A 19,636-nucleotide genomic window follows, 5' to 3' on the forward strand; every position below is an offset into this window, starting at 1 on the left:
GGCGACCACCGGCTGGAGAGCTATGTTTGACTGTTGGGGGACTTTGAACCTTGCCTCCCCAGATTCGAGGAAGAAAAAAGAAGGACCAAAGAGTCGTGCTGACCCAGGAAGAAGAGGATACCTACTGCTTTGGCCCCAGCCCTACCGGCCTGTTCGCCTTGACCCTACCTACAGCTTAGAACCCGGTGGGTCCAGCTACCCCCAGAGCTCGGAGGACCTGCCTTGCACTCACCTTACAGACTTTGTCTCCTGTGAGCACCGAGACTACAAGACCAGAGTACGGATTCCGGCGACTCCTCGATTCTGCACCACTCCGTACCCGACACCCAGGGCCCGAGTTAGAGTGGCTCAACACCATAAGGAGGTCTCCCCATCGATCTAGACTTGGGATCTGGTGATCTCCAACCTCCCTCAAGCCTCAAGACGACACCTGCAGTCTCAATCTGTAAGCTCCCCCCCAGCCGGCGGTGGTAAGAAAACCCGGCGCCAGAAGAAAACCCTGCACCAGACACCCCACAAACTTTGCTGGCCCAACCAACGGTGTTCAGGCATCCCCCAACAGTCAAACATAGCTCTCCAGTCGGTGGTCGCCTTCAGGATGTCTCCCTGACAGAGCCATGGACACCGCCTTTTATGAACAACAAATTGAAACTCATGTCAGTGATACCAATACCTATGATATTTTACCAGGAGACCCCACACTGGAGTTCTCGAAAGATCTGATACATATCATCAACACAGCATTTGAAAATGGTACTATCAATGATAAAACTCGCAGATTCTTGACACCTATCAAACCCAAACCTCCCGTGCTATACATGCTTCCTAAAATGCACAAGCATCCAACTCATCCTCCTTTTCGACCTATCGTGTCGACCAGAGGCAGCCTGCACGAGAATGTAGGCAAATTCCTAGATAAATATCTGCAACCATTTGTACTTGAAACTAAGTCACATGTAAGACACCACCGATTTTTTGCTGAAATTGGAACCTATCATGAATGAATTGAGAAATTCCCAACTCATCATGTGTACTGTGGACGTGTGTTCACTTTACACCTCCATCCCCCATGATGGAGGCATTGAAGCCATTGAAAACGTACTCGCTTCAGCAGACCTGGATTCAGATTTCAAAATATTTCTCATGCAATTGACTATGTTCACTTTGTACCACAGTTATTTCACTGTTCAAGACAAATGGATACTACAACTCAATGGTACGGCCATGGGAAATTCGGCAGCTCCTTGCTACGCTAATATTTATATGAAACATTTCGAGGAGTCCCACATTCTTTGCCAAGACAGCTGGCAGGAACATGGTAAATTATATTTACGCTTCATTGATGACATTTTCCTACTATGGGAGGGTACCATAGACACTCTGAACTCCTTCTTAGGTACTTGGAATAACTTCAACCAGAGAATTCAATTTACTTGGGAACACAGTGACAAACTAGTGCATTACCTTGATGTGGAAATACACAGAGGACCAGGAGATTGGTCCACTACTATCTACCGTAAACCTACGGACAGAAACTCCACTCTCCATTACAGAAGCTTTCACCGTGTTGGTTTAAAGAATAATTTACCCTATGCCCAACTCCTTCGAGTTAAACGCATTGTTTCCAAAGAAGAGGAATGCAAAAAGGAAATAAGGATCACTCTTGACCGCCTGAAGTCACGAGGATATCCTACCCCCATACTTGATTTAGCAGCTGAAAGAAGTGATAAATGTCGTAGGACTGCTTTATTGCAACCTAAATCCAAGAAACAGTCAGACCGCATGTTGGTCGTCTCCAAATATTCCAAAACATCCAACCGCTTTCAATCCGTAAACATTGGTCCATCTTGACTTTGGAACCTGATTTCAAGGGTTTATTCAGCCAACCACCAGTTTTTTCATTCACCAGAGGTAGGAACTTAAAAGAAATTTTAAGTCAACCAAGTAAACATGATGCACAGACTGTCTACAAAGGACTCAAGCCCTGTTATAACTGCAGTAACTGTAACAATTGTATTCCTGGCAACATCATCAATCACCCGATGAAAGGACATCAGATCAAACTCAGGGTGAACGCGACCTGTAACACCAGTAATGTTATTTATCTATTGAAGTGTCCCTGCGGCAAATGTTATGTCGGACACACCGAAAGAAAGATCCGTGTCAGGATCTTAGAACATAAGAGTAACATCCGCACGAACAACTTGAAATCTATAGTAGCCACCCATTTCATGGAGAACAGGCACACTGTGGCTCAACTAAAATTTCAAATTTTGGAACAAGTTCAAGTCACACATAACAACAAGAATACCCTATTAAAAAGAGAGAACTATTGGATTCGTTTTCTGACCACGATGGTGCCCCATGGGCTCAATGACCGCATTGAATTTCTTTGTTACCTGTAATTTTCCTCCATGTTTACGTTGGAATCTACTTATATTTATATATTTCCTTTCTCACTCTATTTTTTCTTATATCCCCCTGGGGGACACACACTCCATCATGGCGGCGTTCGTATTTCACTCATCTCTACTGTTCTCACTCTGCTCGGGTCTTGTTTTTAGTCCCTTTTTTATGTTTACGCACTCTGGACGCTCTAAATCACTGATATGCAGCGTTTCACGGGTTGACCTGCTCCGTTTGGAATTCCGCGGAGTTTAGCGTAGTTTCACGCATGTAAGTACCCTACTGGGGAACCTATGATATTTTCACCGGGTGGGCATCAACACGCTGTTAGTTTACTCGACTTTTCACCGTCCCACGAGCATGTTATCGTGTGGTTACACTTTCTCGGTTTGATAGTCTCTGTCTACGTATCACGCTACTCGTCTTGGGAGATAGCCTTTTCTATTCAACACGGGAGAGCTTGGGTGGCACGTTGGTTTGTTCTCACCGTTTTATTCTTCTACTCGTTATGCAGGAAATAATGCATTCGTTTTCATTATCAGTAATTTTTTATGTTCTGTTGCTTTAAATTTCAGTTAGCTAGTCGCATGACATTGTATAGCATTTTGTTGCAGGTTGCAGGATGTTTTAGTGATTTTGGCTATTTTCTGATTTGCCTCGTAGAGTAATCGCCTGACGAAGGGCGTCTGCCCGAAATGCATTGGGATGTGTGAGGATTATTGTGTTACAACATGACTACCACAGAGACATGTTTTTGACTTCAGTCTTTTCCTGATTGGAATGTCTAAATATTCTACATTCTCAAATAAAACCTTGAGATGGATAACTTTGATTCTCGTATAAACTTGTGTATGGAATAAGACTTCGGTCCCCCTGGTTGCGCACAGAGGTGTTCTCTCCCCAGACGGGGGAGCCTCGGATTAGTTCTACTGACTCTCACACTGCCTGGCCAGACAGTGTTTATCCTCTTGTTGCACACTACAGCCCGTTACAACCCTTAACCACTCCACCATTTGACCAAATTGCTGTGCGAGTTCCCTCAACCGTTGATTATTCTCTTCATCTGACCTTGGATCTCAGCACGCGATCATCATGAATTTTGATTCGGTCTCTGGAATGACCGATCAAAAGGCAAGCACATTCGCCTACACAACAAAAGATGCAGATAAAATTTACAGCCTAATACAGGATGACATCACCTCTACTGGCAACACCCACAGTGCGGAGAGTAACCTCAGACAATTACTCTACCTGCTCAAGAAAGAATCGAATCAGAAACTACACGCGAGTACCCTGATACGGTATCATCGTGTTCAACGGATCCCTCGGGGCCTACGGCTTCCCTTAAAACCTCTCCTTTGTAAAAATAACGCCAAATTTGTTGAACGTTGGTATTCTATTCTCAACAAGTGTTTCCTCGATCTGATCCTTTTGATCGTGGAGGAACTATCCAAAACGTTGGAAGAACTATCCCATGAAATTACCTGCGTAAAGAAAGAGCTGGACGAAGCCATGCCCATTGACGAATTGAACAAAATGCTGGAAGATATAAACACCCAACTTGATAAGCATGCACGCGAAACTCAAGAAAGAAAACTGCGTAAATTCAAGAGAGACACCATTGATTATAAGCTCGGCGAGGTGTACACCTGGGCAGAGGTGTACGCCCGCCGACGCTCTAACAAACCTTATAATTCGTTCTCTGCCAATGAAACATCATCCTCTGAAGAGGACAGCAGACAGAGACCTACTCGTACCACACCTGATGCCGAATCACAGACACCGAGTACGTCTACAGACTCCACGGTGCATTTTTTAGAATCAGGCCCAGACCAACAGAAAGATCCCTGGGGGGGAATAACCCGCCGAGGTAATAGAAAAAACTCCACCTGTAACCAAGGGCAAGAAAGTCAAAGGAAGGCGCTGAACTCTAATGACAACCTTGTCATTAACATCTCTTCCACCGTCCTATCTTCTGATTAAATTAATACCTTACAGAAGGGCCAATCTTTTGTGCCCACCACCAACACCTTGGAGCTTGAAGTAAGCGCCTTTAAACTTGTTCGGAATATCCGTTTGAGACACTATTTTCAAAACATCAATCCTATCCTTACTCAAGAAGAAGACATGCTCAGAGGACTACGACCCCACAGCACCTTTCTGGCACCTCAAAGCCATAAAATCATAGACGCTTTTGAAAATTTGAATAAACAGGAAATACTCAACTTGCCATTTCAACAACCTACCAAACATGGGAATCTCACCCGGAAAGAGAAACATTTTGCAAAAGTTGGCTGACAATCCTACCATCACGTGTCAAAATGCTGATAAAGGGGGTGCCCTAGTGATCATGGACACCGCCTTTTATGAACAACAAATTGAAACTCATGTCAGTGATACCAATACCTAGGATATTTTACCTGGGGACCCCACACTGGAGTTCTCGCAAGATCTGATACATATCATCAACACGGCATTTGAAAATGGTACTATCAATGATAAAACTCGCAGATTCTTGACACCTATCAATCCCAAACCTCCCGTGCTATACATGCTTCCTAAAATGCACAAGCATCCAACTCATCCCCCTTTTCGACCTATCGTGTCGACCAGAGGCAGCCTGCACGAGAATGTAGGCAAATTCCTAGATAAATATCTGCAACCATTTGTACTTGAAACTAAGTCACATGTAAGAGACACCACCGATTTTTTGCTGAAATTGGAACCTATCATGAATGAATTGAGAAATTCCCAACTCATCATGTGTACTGTGGACGTGTGTTCACTTTACACCTCCATCCCCCATGATGGAGGCATTGAAGCCATTGAAAACGTACTCGCTTCAGCAGACCTGGATTCAGATTTCAAAATATTTCTCATGCAATTGACTATGTTCACTTTGTACCACAGTTATTTCACTGTTCAAGACAAATGGATACTACAACTCAATGGTACGGCCATGGGAAATTCGGCAGCTCCTTGCTACGCTAATATTTATATGAAACATTTCGAGGAGTCCCACATTCTTTGCCAAGACAGCTGGCAGGAACATGGTAAATTATATTTACGCTTCATTGATGACATTTTCCTACTATGGGAGGGTACCATAGACACTCTGAACTCCTTCTTAGGTACTTGGAATAACTTCAACCAGAGAATTCAATTTACTTGGGAACACAGTGACAAACTAGTGCATTACCTTGATGTGGAAATACACAGAGGACCAGGAGATTGGTCCACTACTATCTACCGTAAACCTACGGACAGAAACTCCACTCTCCATTACAGAAGCTTTCACCGTGTTGGTTTAAAGAATAATTTACCCTATGCCCAACTCCTTCGAGTTAAACGCATTGTTTCCAAAGAAGAGGAATGCAAAAAGGAAATAAGGATCACTCTTGACCGCCTGAAGTCACGAGGATATCCTACCCCCATACTTGATTTAGCAGCTGAAAGAAGTGATAAATGTCGTAGGACTGCTTTATTGCAACCTAAACCCAAGAAACAGTCAGACCGCATGGTGGTCGTCTCCAAATATTCCAAAACATCCAACCGCTTTCAATCCATAATCCGTAAACATTGGTCCATCTTGACTTTGGAACCTGATTTCAAGGGTTTATTCAGCCAACCACCAGTTTTTTCATTCACCAGAGGTAGGAACTTAAAAGAAATTTTAAGTCAACCAAGTAAACATGATGCACAGACTGTCTACAAAGGACTCAAGCCCTGTTATAACTGCAGTAACTGTAACAATTGTATTCCTGGCAACATCATCAATCACCCGATGAAAGGACATCAGATCAAACTCAGGGTGAACGCGATCTGTAACACCAGTAATGTTATTTATCTATTGAAGTGTCCCTGCGGCAAATGTTATGTCGGACACACCGAAAGAAAGATCCGTGTCAGGATCTTAGAACATAAGAGTAACATCCGCACGAACAACTTGAAATCTACAGTAGCCACCCATTTCATGGAGAACAGGCACACTGTGGCTCAACTAAAATTTCAAATTTTGGAACAAGTTCAAGTCACACATAACAACAAGAATACCCTATTAAAAAGAGAGAACTATTGGATTCGTTTTCTGACCACGATGGTGCCCCATGGGCTCAATGGCCGCATTGAATTTCTTTGTTACCTGTAATTTTCCTCCATGTTTGCCCCATGGGCTCAATGACCGCATTGAATTTCTTTGTTACCTGTAATTTTCCTCCATGTTTACGTTGGAATCTACTTATATTTATATATTTCCTTTCTCACTCTATTTTTTCTTATATCCCCCTGGGACACACACACTCCATCATGGCGGCGTTCGTATTTCACACATCTCTACTGTTCTCACTCTGCTCGGGTCTTGTTTTTAGTCCCTTTTTTATGTTTACGCACTCTGGACGCTTTAAATCACTGATATGCAGCGTTTCACGGGTTGACCTGCTCCGTTTGGAATTCCGCGGAGTTTAGCGTAGTTTCACGCATGTAAGTACCCTACTGGGGACCCTATGATATTTTCACCGGGTGGGCATTAACACGCTGTTTACTCGACTTTTCACCGTCCCACGAGCATGTTATCGTGTGGTTACACTTTCTCGGTTTGATAGTCTGTCTACGTATCACGCTACTCGTCTTGGGAGATAGCCTTTTCTATTCAACACGGGAGAGCTTGGGTGGCACGTTGGTTTGTTCTCACCGTTTTATTCTTCTACTCGTTATGCAGGAAATAATGCATTCGTTTTCATTATCAGTATTTTTTTATGTTCTGTTGCTTTAAATTTCAGTTAGGTAGTCGCATGACATTGTATAGCATTTTGTTGCAGGTTGCAGGATGTTTTAGTGATTTTGGCTATTTTCTGATTTGCCTCGTAGAGTAATCCCCTGACGAAGGGCGTCTGCCCGAAATGCATTGGGATGTGTGAGGATTATTGTGTTACAACATGACTACCACAGAGACATGTTTTTGGCTTCAGTCTTTTCCTGATTGGAATGTCTAAATATTCTACATTCTCAAATAAAACCTTGAGATGGATAACTTTGATTCTCGTATAAACTTGTGTATGGAATAAGACTTCGGTCCCCCTGGTTGTGCACAGAGGTGTTCTCTCCCCAGACGGGGGAGCCTCGGATTAGTTCCCTGACAGAGCCTGCAGCATTGTCGAACCAAAGGTCTCCATTAAGAACACAGGGTCTCCGACGTCTCCTTGGCACCCTGCACTCTGCCTCCCCAATGCCCCTGGTGGTGCAGCTCCTGTGCGGATTGTTGGCCCCTGCAGTACGGACGTTAACCCCAGTAGCTTTGCTCCCACACCGGAGCGGTCTACTTGTAAGCAGTCTCTAACCAAAGGCCCCCTTAACCCCGTTGACGAACATTGGGCACCTGCACTCTGCACCCTGCCGTCCCAGTGCTGCTGCTGGTGCAACTCGAGTGCCAACCTAGACCTTGGGGGGCCACAGTCCTAACCCCAAAACTCATACTTGTAAGATGTTTACTTACCTGTGTAACCAATAACCACGTTTCTCCCATAGGAACCCATGTTGTAAGATTTTGGTCCTAAAAACGTTCCAAGTGTTGAACTGTTGTTCAGAATGGAAAAAACTAACTTTAACTCAAGCCAAGAAAAGTCGTACTTACCTTGGTATTGTGAGATCCTTATGTATGGTATCTAGGCATACAACTCCCAGTCCTCTATTCAAGTAATCAAGAAGTAACCTAAAAGTAATTACTGTGCAATCAATTCAAACTGCTTTTTAAAGGCATACCAACCTGTAACTATTGTGAATTCAATCACAACTGCATTTCCTTGTGAAGTCTTGCATTTGAGAGTGTATTTTACTTACCTGTGCCAAGTCTTGCTTGGTTCTTTAAATAAAACTTAAGTATACCTTTTTCATACTTACCTAATTTCTCTGGATTCAGTCTCCGAGTGTGTGCCTTCAGTCCTGATTGAGTGTACACAATAAATGCTTAACACACCCTGTGGATAAGCCTAACACCTCGCCCACACTACCACAAAGAGAATTGTTGGTACTTACCTAATTTAGCCTCTGCTATACCTCTGGAGACTCCCTGGACTCTGTATATACTATACCAAAGTAAGGGATAGTGTGAATAGAGCCAACTTCCTACAACCTTCTTGCGCTCAATCACTGCTCTTTGTAGATTTGATCACTTGTCTTCACTAGCTGTGATTCTTCGGAGCTCTTCAGGCATGTTTCCAGATCCAACAGGCAGAAAAAAAGAATCTGAAGATGGCAACCACACACAGGCACTTCCGGGGGACCTTCTGACATGACACAAGGGATGGACTGATCACCAAATGGTGGTCGACGACTCCCACAAAGAAAAACAACAAGAATAAGGATAATTCCAGACCAAACAACTGGATGGGGAAATAACGCACAGCCTGTGAATCCAGAAAAGGATTCACAAGGCAAAACTTTTCTTTCGTCTTCTCTAACTCTCCAGTCCTGGAGTACACTCTCTTTCTTGGGCACACATTACAAAGTGACACCCTCACAATCCTCCTTCGACTTCCAGCAAATCAGTCGGGCCACATTTAGAAGGGGCTAGGACCTCCAGCCGATTCATGAATTACTGTCTTTGCCATCCCTATGACCAGGTAACTACGCATGCCTTACTCTAAGAAGTAGAGGGCTCTCTAAAAACAGTAGGACACAATATTTAGAAACAATAGCGTCAAGTCCTGCTTCAATTAACGTTTGTTAAAGGACTTTACTTCCAGGCAAGTAAAATAATGGGCTTAAAATTAAGACAAACAATTAAACCTCGAGGTCCTGGTGCCTTCTGGGCCGAAGTTAGAACCCCAAATGTCTTCATAGCTTCCTCTCAATGTAATCTTGTTAATCTTAGCCTGTACGGATAATGTCAACCTACAGAGATGCTTCAGGGCAATCGGAGTACTGTTGAAAGCGATTGTGTCTGTAAGGCGGTTTTTGGAGTTCTGGAGCAGTCAAAGGTTACTGTGGATTAAGGAGGTTTACCACTGGTGTCTCAGAGCCACATGACCACTTGGCCCCAACTAAATGACCAAACACTTGCTTCCTTCCAGCACTTGACTCTCTAGGGGAGGTGGGCCGAGGCTTAATGCAGGACGGAGAAAGACTCGCACAATATATAACCGTGAATAGAGAATTCAGTCACTAATTTACTTAAGGAGAAAGAAAATTAATTTAACAGCAAGCAAGGAAATAGTATAATCATAACTATGAAACACCAAAATCCCAGAAAGGCACAATACCTTGTGAGCCTCAGAACAAACTTTAAAGTGTTTTAAACTTCTACATGCGAAGTATAACAAATCCAGATATCATGGAGTCCTATGACCAAGATTAACCAATGTCAGTTATTGAACCGGAGGTGCCACACAAAGATACAAAGCATATGATCTATCTAGCCCTCTGGGCAATTGGAGAAACTAGATTACTGAGAAATGCAAACACTCCTCTCTGGCCTAAATCCCACCACACAAAGCAAGTTCACAAGCCCAAAACAGGTTTCTTGTAGATGCATAATGCAGATTCTTGGGGTGGAACAGTGGTGTGGGTGTTCGCGGTAACTGTTGGAGGAGCACAAGTCTAGTTTACAGAGTTTAGGGTGCAAGGCCAAACCATCATATTGGGACACTGGAAGCAGAGCCCCAATACCTGCTGGGTGTCCCATTTAGGTGATAGGGAGCAGGGGCCTGTATTTTGGACACAATTAGTAGCAACAGAGAATTTCCAATCGGAGGGTGTCATTCCATGGACAGGCAAGAGAGAGGCCAGTGGCTCAACGGCTACTTGTAAAAACAAGGACTACTGCCTGCAGCTTTAAAGAGCGATATTGCTGGGCCCGCAGCAGGTAATACGTCAATTGCAATAACCAGTGTGCTCTCGACTTGCTGATGCAATGGGATCTGAGGTGGGGTGTTGGAGGAGGAGGCAAAGCCCAGATTTCTCTGGACCTCAAGAGGTCAGTAGAGTTTGTAGGGAAAGACACCATGGGTACTGGATAGGCTGGGGAGCAGGATCACGATTTCCCATGTCTGAAAGCGATGGGCCAGATTCTCGACCCAGATGTCTTTGTGTTGTCCCGAAGCAGCTGCACTGACAATGGGGCAGCACTGTGGATCCTGGGTAGTCTCTGCCTGTCAAGATGCCCCCATGAATGCCCTTCCTGTCAATTAGGCCTTGGATTCACCTCGTAGATCAGGTCCTCCTGGTAGGCACTCTAGAGCTCCTCTTGCAGACAGGTAGTCTTTACGCTTGTTACAGGTCCAGCAGTAAAATGGCGCGCTGTAGGTTTTCCCAGACTGACCCAGTCTGAAGAGAATGGCATCCTGTAACTGCTGCCCTCCTAATGTTTCTCTTGTGTTACCAGATGCGGATACACAGGACCTCCTCGGCACGGAGGATAAACACTGAAGAGAGTCCTGACCATCCTTATTCTCCATTGTTAACCAAACCTGGCCAATCAGGAGGCGGAGCCTTTTGAATGTCTGAATGCTCCTCTACTCCACAGAGATCATTCGTTCCACTCCAGTGGTCCAAATTTACAACAGTCACACTGATCCTCTGAGATCTGCTTCTGCTTGTAGATGTGAGATGGCCCTGTTTGGATAACAATGTAACTAGGGGGCATTGGTCATGAGCAGGAGAGAGTGTAGGTTTCACACTGGCATGGGAAACCCAGAAGCATAAAACAGGAATGGCCAGATTATCTCTCCCGCTCTTTAGCCGTACCTAATCTCATGGCGGTGGGCATGAGAAATGTACACGTGGGTTGGTACAACTAAGAGGACTACACCAGCCTTGAACATTAAAGAGTACTATCTTGTGCAGCACACACACATGGAATCAAGGGGACTACAATGGATACTAACACACAGCAGTTTCACTCACAACAGTAAACCAAAAACACCCTCAACATTCACTACAGGTAAGCAGGAGGGCTCACAGTTCAAATCAGATTTCAGAAACCAGGATATGATAGGACCGTTGGAGGGGGCACATGTAACTTGGACAGAGCTAGGCAGAGTATTTATTTAGCACAACACATATTTAGATTACACTAGATATTTAAAAAATGAGGCACAGGATGAGAATATGATTTGCCCAGAATGCTATGGGGTTTGGTCAACAGCCAACGCTAGTAATAAAAGGCAGGTGTTTGCACTGCTATTCCTCCGGCTGATGGCAGTGAGATACTCTACAGTCAATAGGAGACACTTCGAAATCGTGTCCAGCCCAGAGCTTAGAGTATTCCGTGCGAGGCAGAACATGTGAAGACTGCTCCTATGAGCTTCAAATAAACTAAACTTCCTTCACTTTCAACAATGTCACCAAATGGGGGAGGGAGCATGCTACTTTACCTTGTCATACAGCGATCCATTCACATCAGCGCCATAGATTGGAGGGTTGAATGTCAAATTCTTCCAGTATTTACGCTCCAAGTCCTCGAAATCTGAATACCTTGGGGTGCAGTACCTGGAAAAGAGAACAGATGAGATTCTAAGTCACGGAACCTGATCCAAAAAGAATCTCAGAACACCCTGATATAAGATTTGATCTTATATCACTAAGAGCAGGGGTTTAGGGGGTGGGAGAGACACCCAAGGATACAATCGAAAAACAATAGACAGTGGAGTACTGGGCCTGGACTTGGGTTAGTGACTGGAGGTTTAAAGTTAAGTTAATTCCAGAACTGCTATAGCATGGAGGCTAATTCCAGCAGTTCCAGAACAACTTCATACAGCCGATGTGGGGAGGAGGGGGGAGCGGTGGACCCTCAACTGCATAGGTGGAAACCAGCATCTTTGCAACATGCATACACAGCTTTCAATAGTCTCCTCCATTCACTTGTCCAGGCACATATGTGAAAGCACATACAAGCACACAAATGTACAGGTTACCGGCATGCATTTCCTAGACATCTAATGGCCCCGGTTACGGAAACTATTCAGATTTTCTACTGATTTTCTCAACTTTCTAGAGGACCGGGTTAAAAGTCCTATATCTACAACTATAGACTATACTGATAACATTTCTAATCTCTTAATGCTTATGTTGAGAGGGCGGTAGCCACTCTCACTAAAAGGGGGCTTTGATATATCAACTTTGTAAAACAATAGTACCTATAGCGGGCTCCCATACTTAATAGGCTAACTAAGACAAAACCGAGAGAGCCATTCAGAAAATGTACAAGGGCAAGGCAGAAGGGCTTCTATAATTCTTGCATGCATGTTGTCAAAACAGTATGTGTCACAGCCCTTTCTGCCTTTGCATGAATTAGAAAGAAGACATGAGCAGTGCTGGGGTGAACTATCTAATTCCAATGACAAATCCAAAATCTTAGAGTAAGAACTGAACTCCCACTTGAAAAAGACTGAAAGGTTTTCTATCCGCCTGCCTTGGATGCTCCACCCACACACACAGAGCAAACCTTTCCATTACTTCCCAAAGTGAAGCAAATGAATCAACCACAACTTCTATCAACTGATTCTGTCATCCAAGATACAGCGCAACTCTCAGCACTAATGATGCTGAGTGGGTTTCACTTCCAAAGCAGTTTTCTGCAAGCAAAGTGGAATGCTGCAGTGTTACGAGACATCAGAGCAGTAGAGTACTCCAAGAAAAACAATCCAAAAGTTTTTATTCTAAACACTGAGCAATATTACTTGAGTGCCATGGTTGAAAATCTAAAAGACAGAATCTATTCAAACCTGGCGAAAGCCCCTTCAAGTATCTCGACATTCACATTGCATGTGAGCCACGAATAGCATGGCACCTCAACATTGCTCCAATACTGACGCGTGCACACGTGTAGATCTCGCTAGCTGGGCTACCCTTCCCCCGAACTTGGCGGACCGGATCGCCTTCTATAAAATGTTGGTCCTTCCCAGATTTCTATACTTGTCACAGAATCACCCTTTTGTTCTCCCAAACGCTTTCTTTCCCAATCTATGGCCACAAGGTTTTCCTGGGCCTCCAGGTCCCCCAGAGTTTCCCATACTAAATGCTCGGCCTCTTCAAACGATCAGGGTCTGGGCGCCCCGACCTCCACCTATACTACTGGGCTGCACGAATGGTACAGTTTAACGACTGGCTGTTCGGGGATTGCCAGGATTCTTCCTGGCATCTAGAACTCCACATGCTGAGAACTGGGATGTTCACAATGTACTCTATGGGCGGAAGCTCCCTGCCTCGCTCCCGCAGATTTCTAAAATCCCTCTCCCATGTTGGATGGATGGCAGCATTTTTACAGATCCTTTGCTTGGGTGTACTGACAGCACCTTGGCTGAAGTGGGTCTGGAGGGGGACTGGATAGGGATCAGTACGCTGGGGGACCTGCGGAACGGGGACCACATAGTTTACTTTGATTATCTGAAAGCCAAATATGACCTCCATAACTCACAATTCTTTCAATACTTACAGGTGTGACACACCCTTGACGCATATAAAGAGTTGTTAACAACAGTCCCCAAAGCTAACCCCGTAGAAATAAGGGTGACGATGGAACCCTTGGGTCGACTGGGAATTTCCTAGCTATACTGCTCACTTCCTGGACCATTAATGCACAAGACTATGGTAGACAGTACAATCCCTCTGTTGACTTGTAGCTCATGCGAGTGTACTTTTTGCAGCCCTTGGCTTCCAAAATACTAGTTATTCAACATTTGTCTCTAATAAAGCTGCCAAAGATGGTCTGCTTAGAAGCCATTATTGTCTCTTTCATTATTGGCTTCTAGAGCGCTGCGCACTCATAACAAACCAGCAGCTTCCTCCTGTTTAGTCAATTGTACGATGTGCAGGTAAGTATTACTGTCCTGCTAACAACTTCCTGCAAGTCTCACAGTGATTTTTAGGTCTCACCTAGCATTGCATCGCATGCGCTGCTAGTTGGTCAGATATTGTGGATGAGGAATTTCAGAAGGGGGCTTGAAGCTCCGCCCCTCATTTCCATTGGCTGGCATCACCGTTTATGCTTAACGGTAGCCTGCCATTGGAAATGAGGTGTTTTTGTTGACGCCATTTCACCTTTTTATCCGGACAGGGTCGTCTGCTTTGCTACGGTCGCAAAAACATTCTCACCTTTAAGGGGGCCAGGCATGTTTCAGTGTGGACAACTTTATGATGCTGGGGCCATCTGTTTCTAATTAGCGTGTACTGCCGGCTCATGTTTCCGAAAACTTGTCCTGGAAGGCTTTGTGATTCAAGATGGGTGAAAACATGACATTAAAATCTGAATATATTCTCAGTAACTTAGCAGGCAAGACCTACGCTTAGCCGTGCACCCAGCATGCTGTGCAAGGACATGTTCAGGAGTCTGCGTCATTTGGTAGATCCACCCGGTTTACTGTGAACTACAATTCCCAGCCTCTATACACAAAACTGACCCGTGATAACGTCACGTGATTTCTATATGCTTTTCGTTGCTATACCATTGGATGCGACACTGCTGCTTGACTTCGGTTGTTTTTCAAGGGTGAACTGGGTGTGGTATCGAGACCTATGCACGTATTTTTATAATTGGGGCTCAGGCTGCTGAAAATTCAAAGCTAGAGGCACCAACATCAAGTAATAGTCGAATACTCGTGCTTCCAGGTCAGAAGGGGCTTGGCTTGTGTGGTGCTCGTGACTCTGAGGTCAGTAATTGGTTGTCCTTTCAAGGATCAGGAGGGCCTGGTTGCCTGGCTCAGACAGGCTCAGTGGTCGTGACGGTGACGTCAACACCCTGTTGTGCTTCCGGGTCAGGAGGTTTGGGCTCAATGAAGCTGCTTCCCCGCCCGCCTGCCTCCCCTTTGTCTTCTCTCCCACTCTCCTGCTCTCTCGCCTTCTCTCTCTTTTCCCTTCCCTCTCTCTGACATGTTCAGTGATCTGGGAGCTTCAAATCATTGTCGTTTCTAGCATGTTTGGCATATTTGCGCCCGGTTCCTGGCTTCTCGTTGACTCTCCACCTCCCTCCCTGGAGTGCGGCGCACAGAGGTGTGGGGAACCTCGCGCTGGTGTAGGAGATGGAGGCGGTCAGACTTTTGGGGCGTTTATTTGCGTTTTACTTAAAAAAAAAAAAAAAAAAAAAAAAAGAAGAGTATTTTCCAACTGCTCGAGCACTACTCTGAAACTGGACACGGCGCTTCCAGTACCAGGAGACATCTTACGTGCAGGCAGTGAGGGAACTGCTCTCTGGCTTGCGTTCTTACAGTTGTTGTCCCTCAGGCAGGGCTGCTTTTCAGGACACAGCCAGAGTTTTTGCTTCCCCATGGCCGACTTCAGCACGTCTGCAGTGTCTGCTGGGACGTGTCTCCTGAAGGTTACTGCAGGGCTAGAGGACCCCATGAGTGCATGGTACAAAGAGCCCCACCCTGGCTTCCGATAGACACTGCTCTCTGTGAGTACCCTCTTATTAAGTCCTCATTGTAAACCCTCCTCCAGAGTGCCCCTCCTGTCACTTCATGTCAAGAGTCTTCATTTTACACCTGTTAGTACCTCTCTGCCAGTACCCTCTTTTTGCCCCTACTCCTTGTGAATATCCTCTTGTAAACACATAATTTTACCCCTTTCTCATTACTCTCTTGTTATTACAGCAGTGTAGAAATCTTTTAGGTAGTTTTACGTTTAATGTCAGCGCACACCTTGTATCCTGCTTTGTGATCTGCTGGAACTTTCCCCTTTTTAAGCCAACAGCAGGCCCGACTGCAAACACTGCCACGAGTCAAATGTTAGGGCTTCCTGCAGAGCGCCAGTCCCCGCCAAGGGTAGTGCTTCAGCTCCCAGCGCTGAACTCACGCTGCTACTTTCTTCCCTTCATTTGCAGCTCCTCCGATGTAGTGATTGGGGGCTCGCCAGCTTAAACAACTTCACTCTGGGTTTGCTGGCATGCATCCTAATCGTCGGTGGTGCAGGAGGGAGACGATACCACAAACGCCTCTTTAAACATCAGAGACATGTACCCTTAGTAGAGAGTTTAAAGAGGCGTTTGTGGTATCGCCGCTCTCCTGCACCACTGATGATTATGATAGATATATATATATATATATATCAAGCTTGTATGACTGCCCACACTGGACAACCCCTCTGCGTCCTTCCATCAGGTTATCTGGTCCTGCCCGGCTATACAAGCTCATTGGGTCTCAGTCAATGAGCGGATCGCGTGCACGCTGCAGGAAGCGGTGGAGTTGGATCCTAGAGTGCTACTTCTTGGGATAACGGATGGATGGCTTGACACTAAGTACCATAGCTTATTCGCAGGTATTGGGTACCTCGTGCCCAAACAGGAAACTGCTCAGCACTGGTGGTTACTGATCTGTCTACCCGGCCGAAAGGTATGATCTTCTGATGCCAAGTCGAAAAGGAGATGAAATGAAATTAAATGAAAATACAATTTATATAGCCCAATGGCTACCCTTATGCGTCCCAGCGCTGCAGAAGTCACGCTTATAACAGAGCCGATGAGAGCTACTCTGGTTTGTTAAAGAGCAAGGTTTTTAGGAGTTTGCGGAAGGTGAGTAGTTTGGGCTCCGATCTGAGTGAGAGAGGGAGGGCGTTCCAGAGCTTGGCGAGATTATGGGAGAATTAGCGGCCTCCACACCTAGCTTTCTTAAACCTGGGTATTACGGCGAGGAAGGAGGACCCGGACCTGATCTGTCTGGTCGGATGGTAGGCGGTTATCAGGGGGCGATTGATAATGGGGCCTGTATCCCAGAAAGAACGATGTGCAATGCACATTGCCTTGACTTCTATCCTTGCCCTTACTGGGAGCCAGTGAAGGTCCTTGAGTCTGGATTTGATAGAAACTCGTTGGGGGATTTGGAGGAGGGTTCTAACAGCACAGTTCTGAATTATCTGCAATTTTTTTTAGGGCGGCTTGGGGAGCCCCAAGATATAGGGCATTCCCAAAGTCTAAGCGGGACAGAATTAGACCTTGGACCATTATCCGTCTGGCATGAAAAGGTAGCAGGGGGAGGATTATGCACATGAGTCTTAGATGGCCAAAGCAGGTGGCTGATAGTTTGGTCGCCTGGTGGTTAAACTAAAGTGATTTGTCCAGACAGATACCCAAGCTTTTGATCGAGTCTTTGGGTGCGGGGGGCGGTCCCAGGCAGGGGGCCAGAGCGGGTCAATGGTCTTGCTGATAGAGTTCCCAAGGAGCATGAGCTCTGTTTTATCCCCATTCAATTTCAGGCAGGAGGATGTCATCCATTCGGTGACTGCTTCCAGACAGTTTTTCAGGCCGTGGGGTGAGTTAGGGGGGGATTCCGAGCCACCACTAGCTGAGTATCGTCCGCATAAGTGACGGTTTTTACTCCGAAGGGGCGGACGATCTCGGCTTGTGGGCTCATGTAAACATTAAATAGGGTAGGGCTTAGAGAGCAGCCCTGTGGGACACCACAATTCAGGGGCTTGCTGGGGGAGGTACATTCCCTCTCGAATACCTGGAATGAGCGGTTGGAGAGAAAAGACCTAAACCAGGTTATTACCATTCCTGAGATTCCCTTCCAGCTAAGTCGGTGCAGTAGGATGTTGTGGTTTACATTGTCAAAGGCGAATGACGGCTGCCGAACCTCCACTATCCAGGATCCTCCTGGCCTCCTCTGTCACTGCGACCAGAGTGGTTTCAGTCCCATGGAGGGGCGGAATCCCGTCTGGGAAGGGTCTAAAAGTGTATTGGACTCTAGAAAGTTTGTTAGCACTGTGTTGGCATGTTTTTCGAGGAGTTTGCTTAGCCAGGGCAGTAGGGAGATAGGTCAGTAGTTAGAAGGGTTGTTTTGATCTAAATTTGATTTCTTTACAAGGGCTTTCACCATGGCTTGCTTCCAAGGGAGTGGGACAGTACCGGTGGAAAGGGAGGTATTGAGTAGTTCAAGGATGGTGGGTAAAATTTAATGGATGACTGAGAGAAGGGTACGCGGGGGTGCAGGGTCATTTGGTGAGCTGGACTTTACCTGATACATGATCGACTCTAGGTTGGCGGGATCTAGAGGAGGGAAATGGTCAAGTGTAGCTGGGGATGAAGGCCTGGGCTCTGAGGAGTTCCTGGGCAGAGTGACTAAGTGGGAGAAAGAGGTGTTAATCGTTTCGATTTTACGGAGAAAAAAACTCAGCTAGGTTGTCACAGTGAGTTTGGACATTCGCAAAATCTTTGGGCTACTCAGGTAATTTAAGGAGGGATTTTGCTATGAGGTATATTTCCTTGGGTTTTGAGGTTGCTTTGGCGATTTTTTCCTCAAAGAAGGATGCCTGCGCGAGTTTAAGGCTGGCCTTGTAGGATTTGATCGCAGCTCTGTAGGCCATTTTCTTAGAGGGAGAGTAATCTAGGCGCCATTTCCTCTCCATTTTTTGCAGATGCGTTTTGATTCATGGAGGTCTGCGGAGTACCAAGGGGCGGTCGTATTGCAACATTTGAGTTCAGCGGTTTTGATGGGGAGCACCAGATCGAGTGAGTTGGTGATCCACTTATTATAATTCTCATTCCCCAGGGTGGGGTTGGAGGTGTTGGGTGGTTTTCGAGCCTTCCCAGCCATTCCGATTGGGATCATTTAGACCAGTTCCGGGTTTTGCGCATTGCTACAGGCTTAGAAAAGCATAGATTTGGGACAGTCCACCACATTAGAAGGATAAGAAAATGGTCCGTTCAGGGAAGGGGGGGAAGGAATTCCAATTTGTAAGTCCGAGCAATTACTGAAAATAGGGTCAAGGAGATGCCCTTTGAGATGGGTTGGTGAGGGCACTAGCTGTATAAGCTCGAGAGCGGAGAGGCTGGAGATTACTTCTCTGGCGTTGGAGTCATTGGGGTCATCAAAATGAATGTTAAGGTCTCCTAGAAGAGTGAAATTAGAAGGGTGTAAGCAAGATTGGCTATGATTGATGGAAGCGCGTGAAGGAATTGCCCTTGTGCGCCAGGTGGGCGATATAAAAGTACTCCGAGAAGGTGCTAGTGGGTGAGAATTCAATAGTAAAGGGGAGACTTTCACAATCTGGGACAGAGATGGGTGAACTGCGACATACATAGCAGTTTCTATGAATCACTGCTAGTCCACCCCCCTTCCCGTTTTACGATCGCTGCATAGTGTTTGATATCCTTGGGGGAGGGCCTGGATGAGGTCAGGTTCTGACTGATCGTGCAGCCATGTCTCTGTTAGGAATAGAGCATCAGGGTTTAGCTCCTCCAGTAACATTGAGATTTCTAGGGAGTGCCCAGGAAGAGGCCTGCAGTTTAAGAGGTACATACTGTGTT

The 19,636-nt window shown here is 45.7% G+C and overlaps 1 protein-coding gene across 2 annotated transcripts in view; it reads right to left on the bottom strand.

The window, feature by feature from the left end:
- The window catches only part of KDM4A (lysine demethylase 4A), a 500,020-nt gene that overhangs the window by 406,290 nt on the left and 74,094 nt on the right, over nt 1-19,636 (bottom strand). For both annotated transcript variants that reach the window (XM_086953195.1, XM_086953196.1), the window contains exon 4: nt 11,775-11,889. In XM_086953195.1, the coding sequence (XP_086809321.1) occupies nt 11,775-11,889 (115 nt within the window). The remainder of the gene's footprint in view (nt 1-11,774; nt 11,890-19,636) is intronic.

Source organism: Lissotriton vulgaris, chromosome 1_2 (genome assembly GCF_964263255.1).
Source record: "Lissotriton vulgaris chromosome 1_2, aLisVul1.2, whole genome shotgun sequence".
Lineage (NCBI taxonomy): Eukaryota > Metazoa > Chordata > Amphibia > Caudata > Salamandridae > Lissotriton > Lissotriton vulgaris.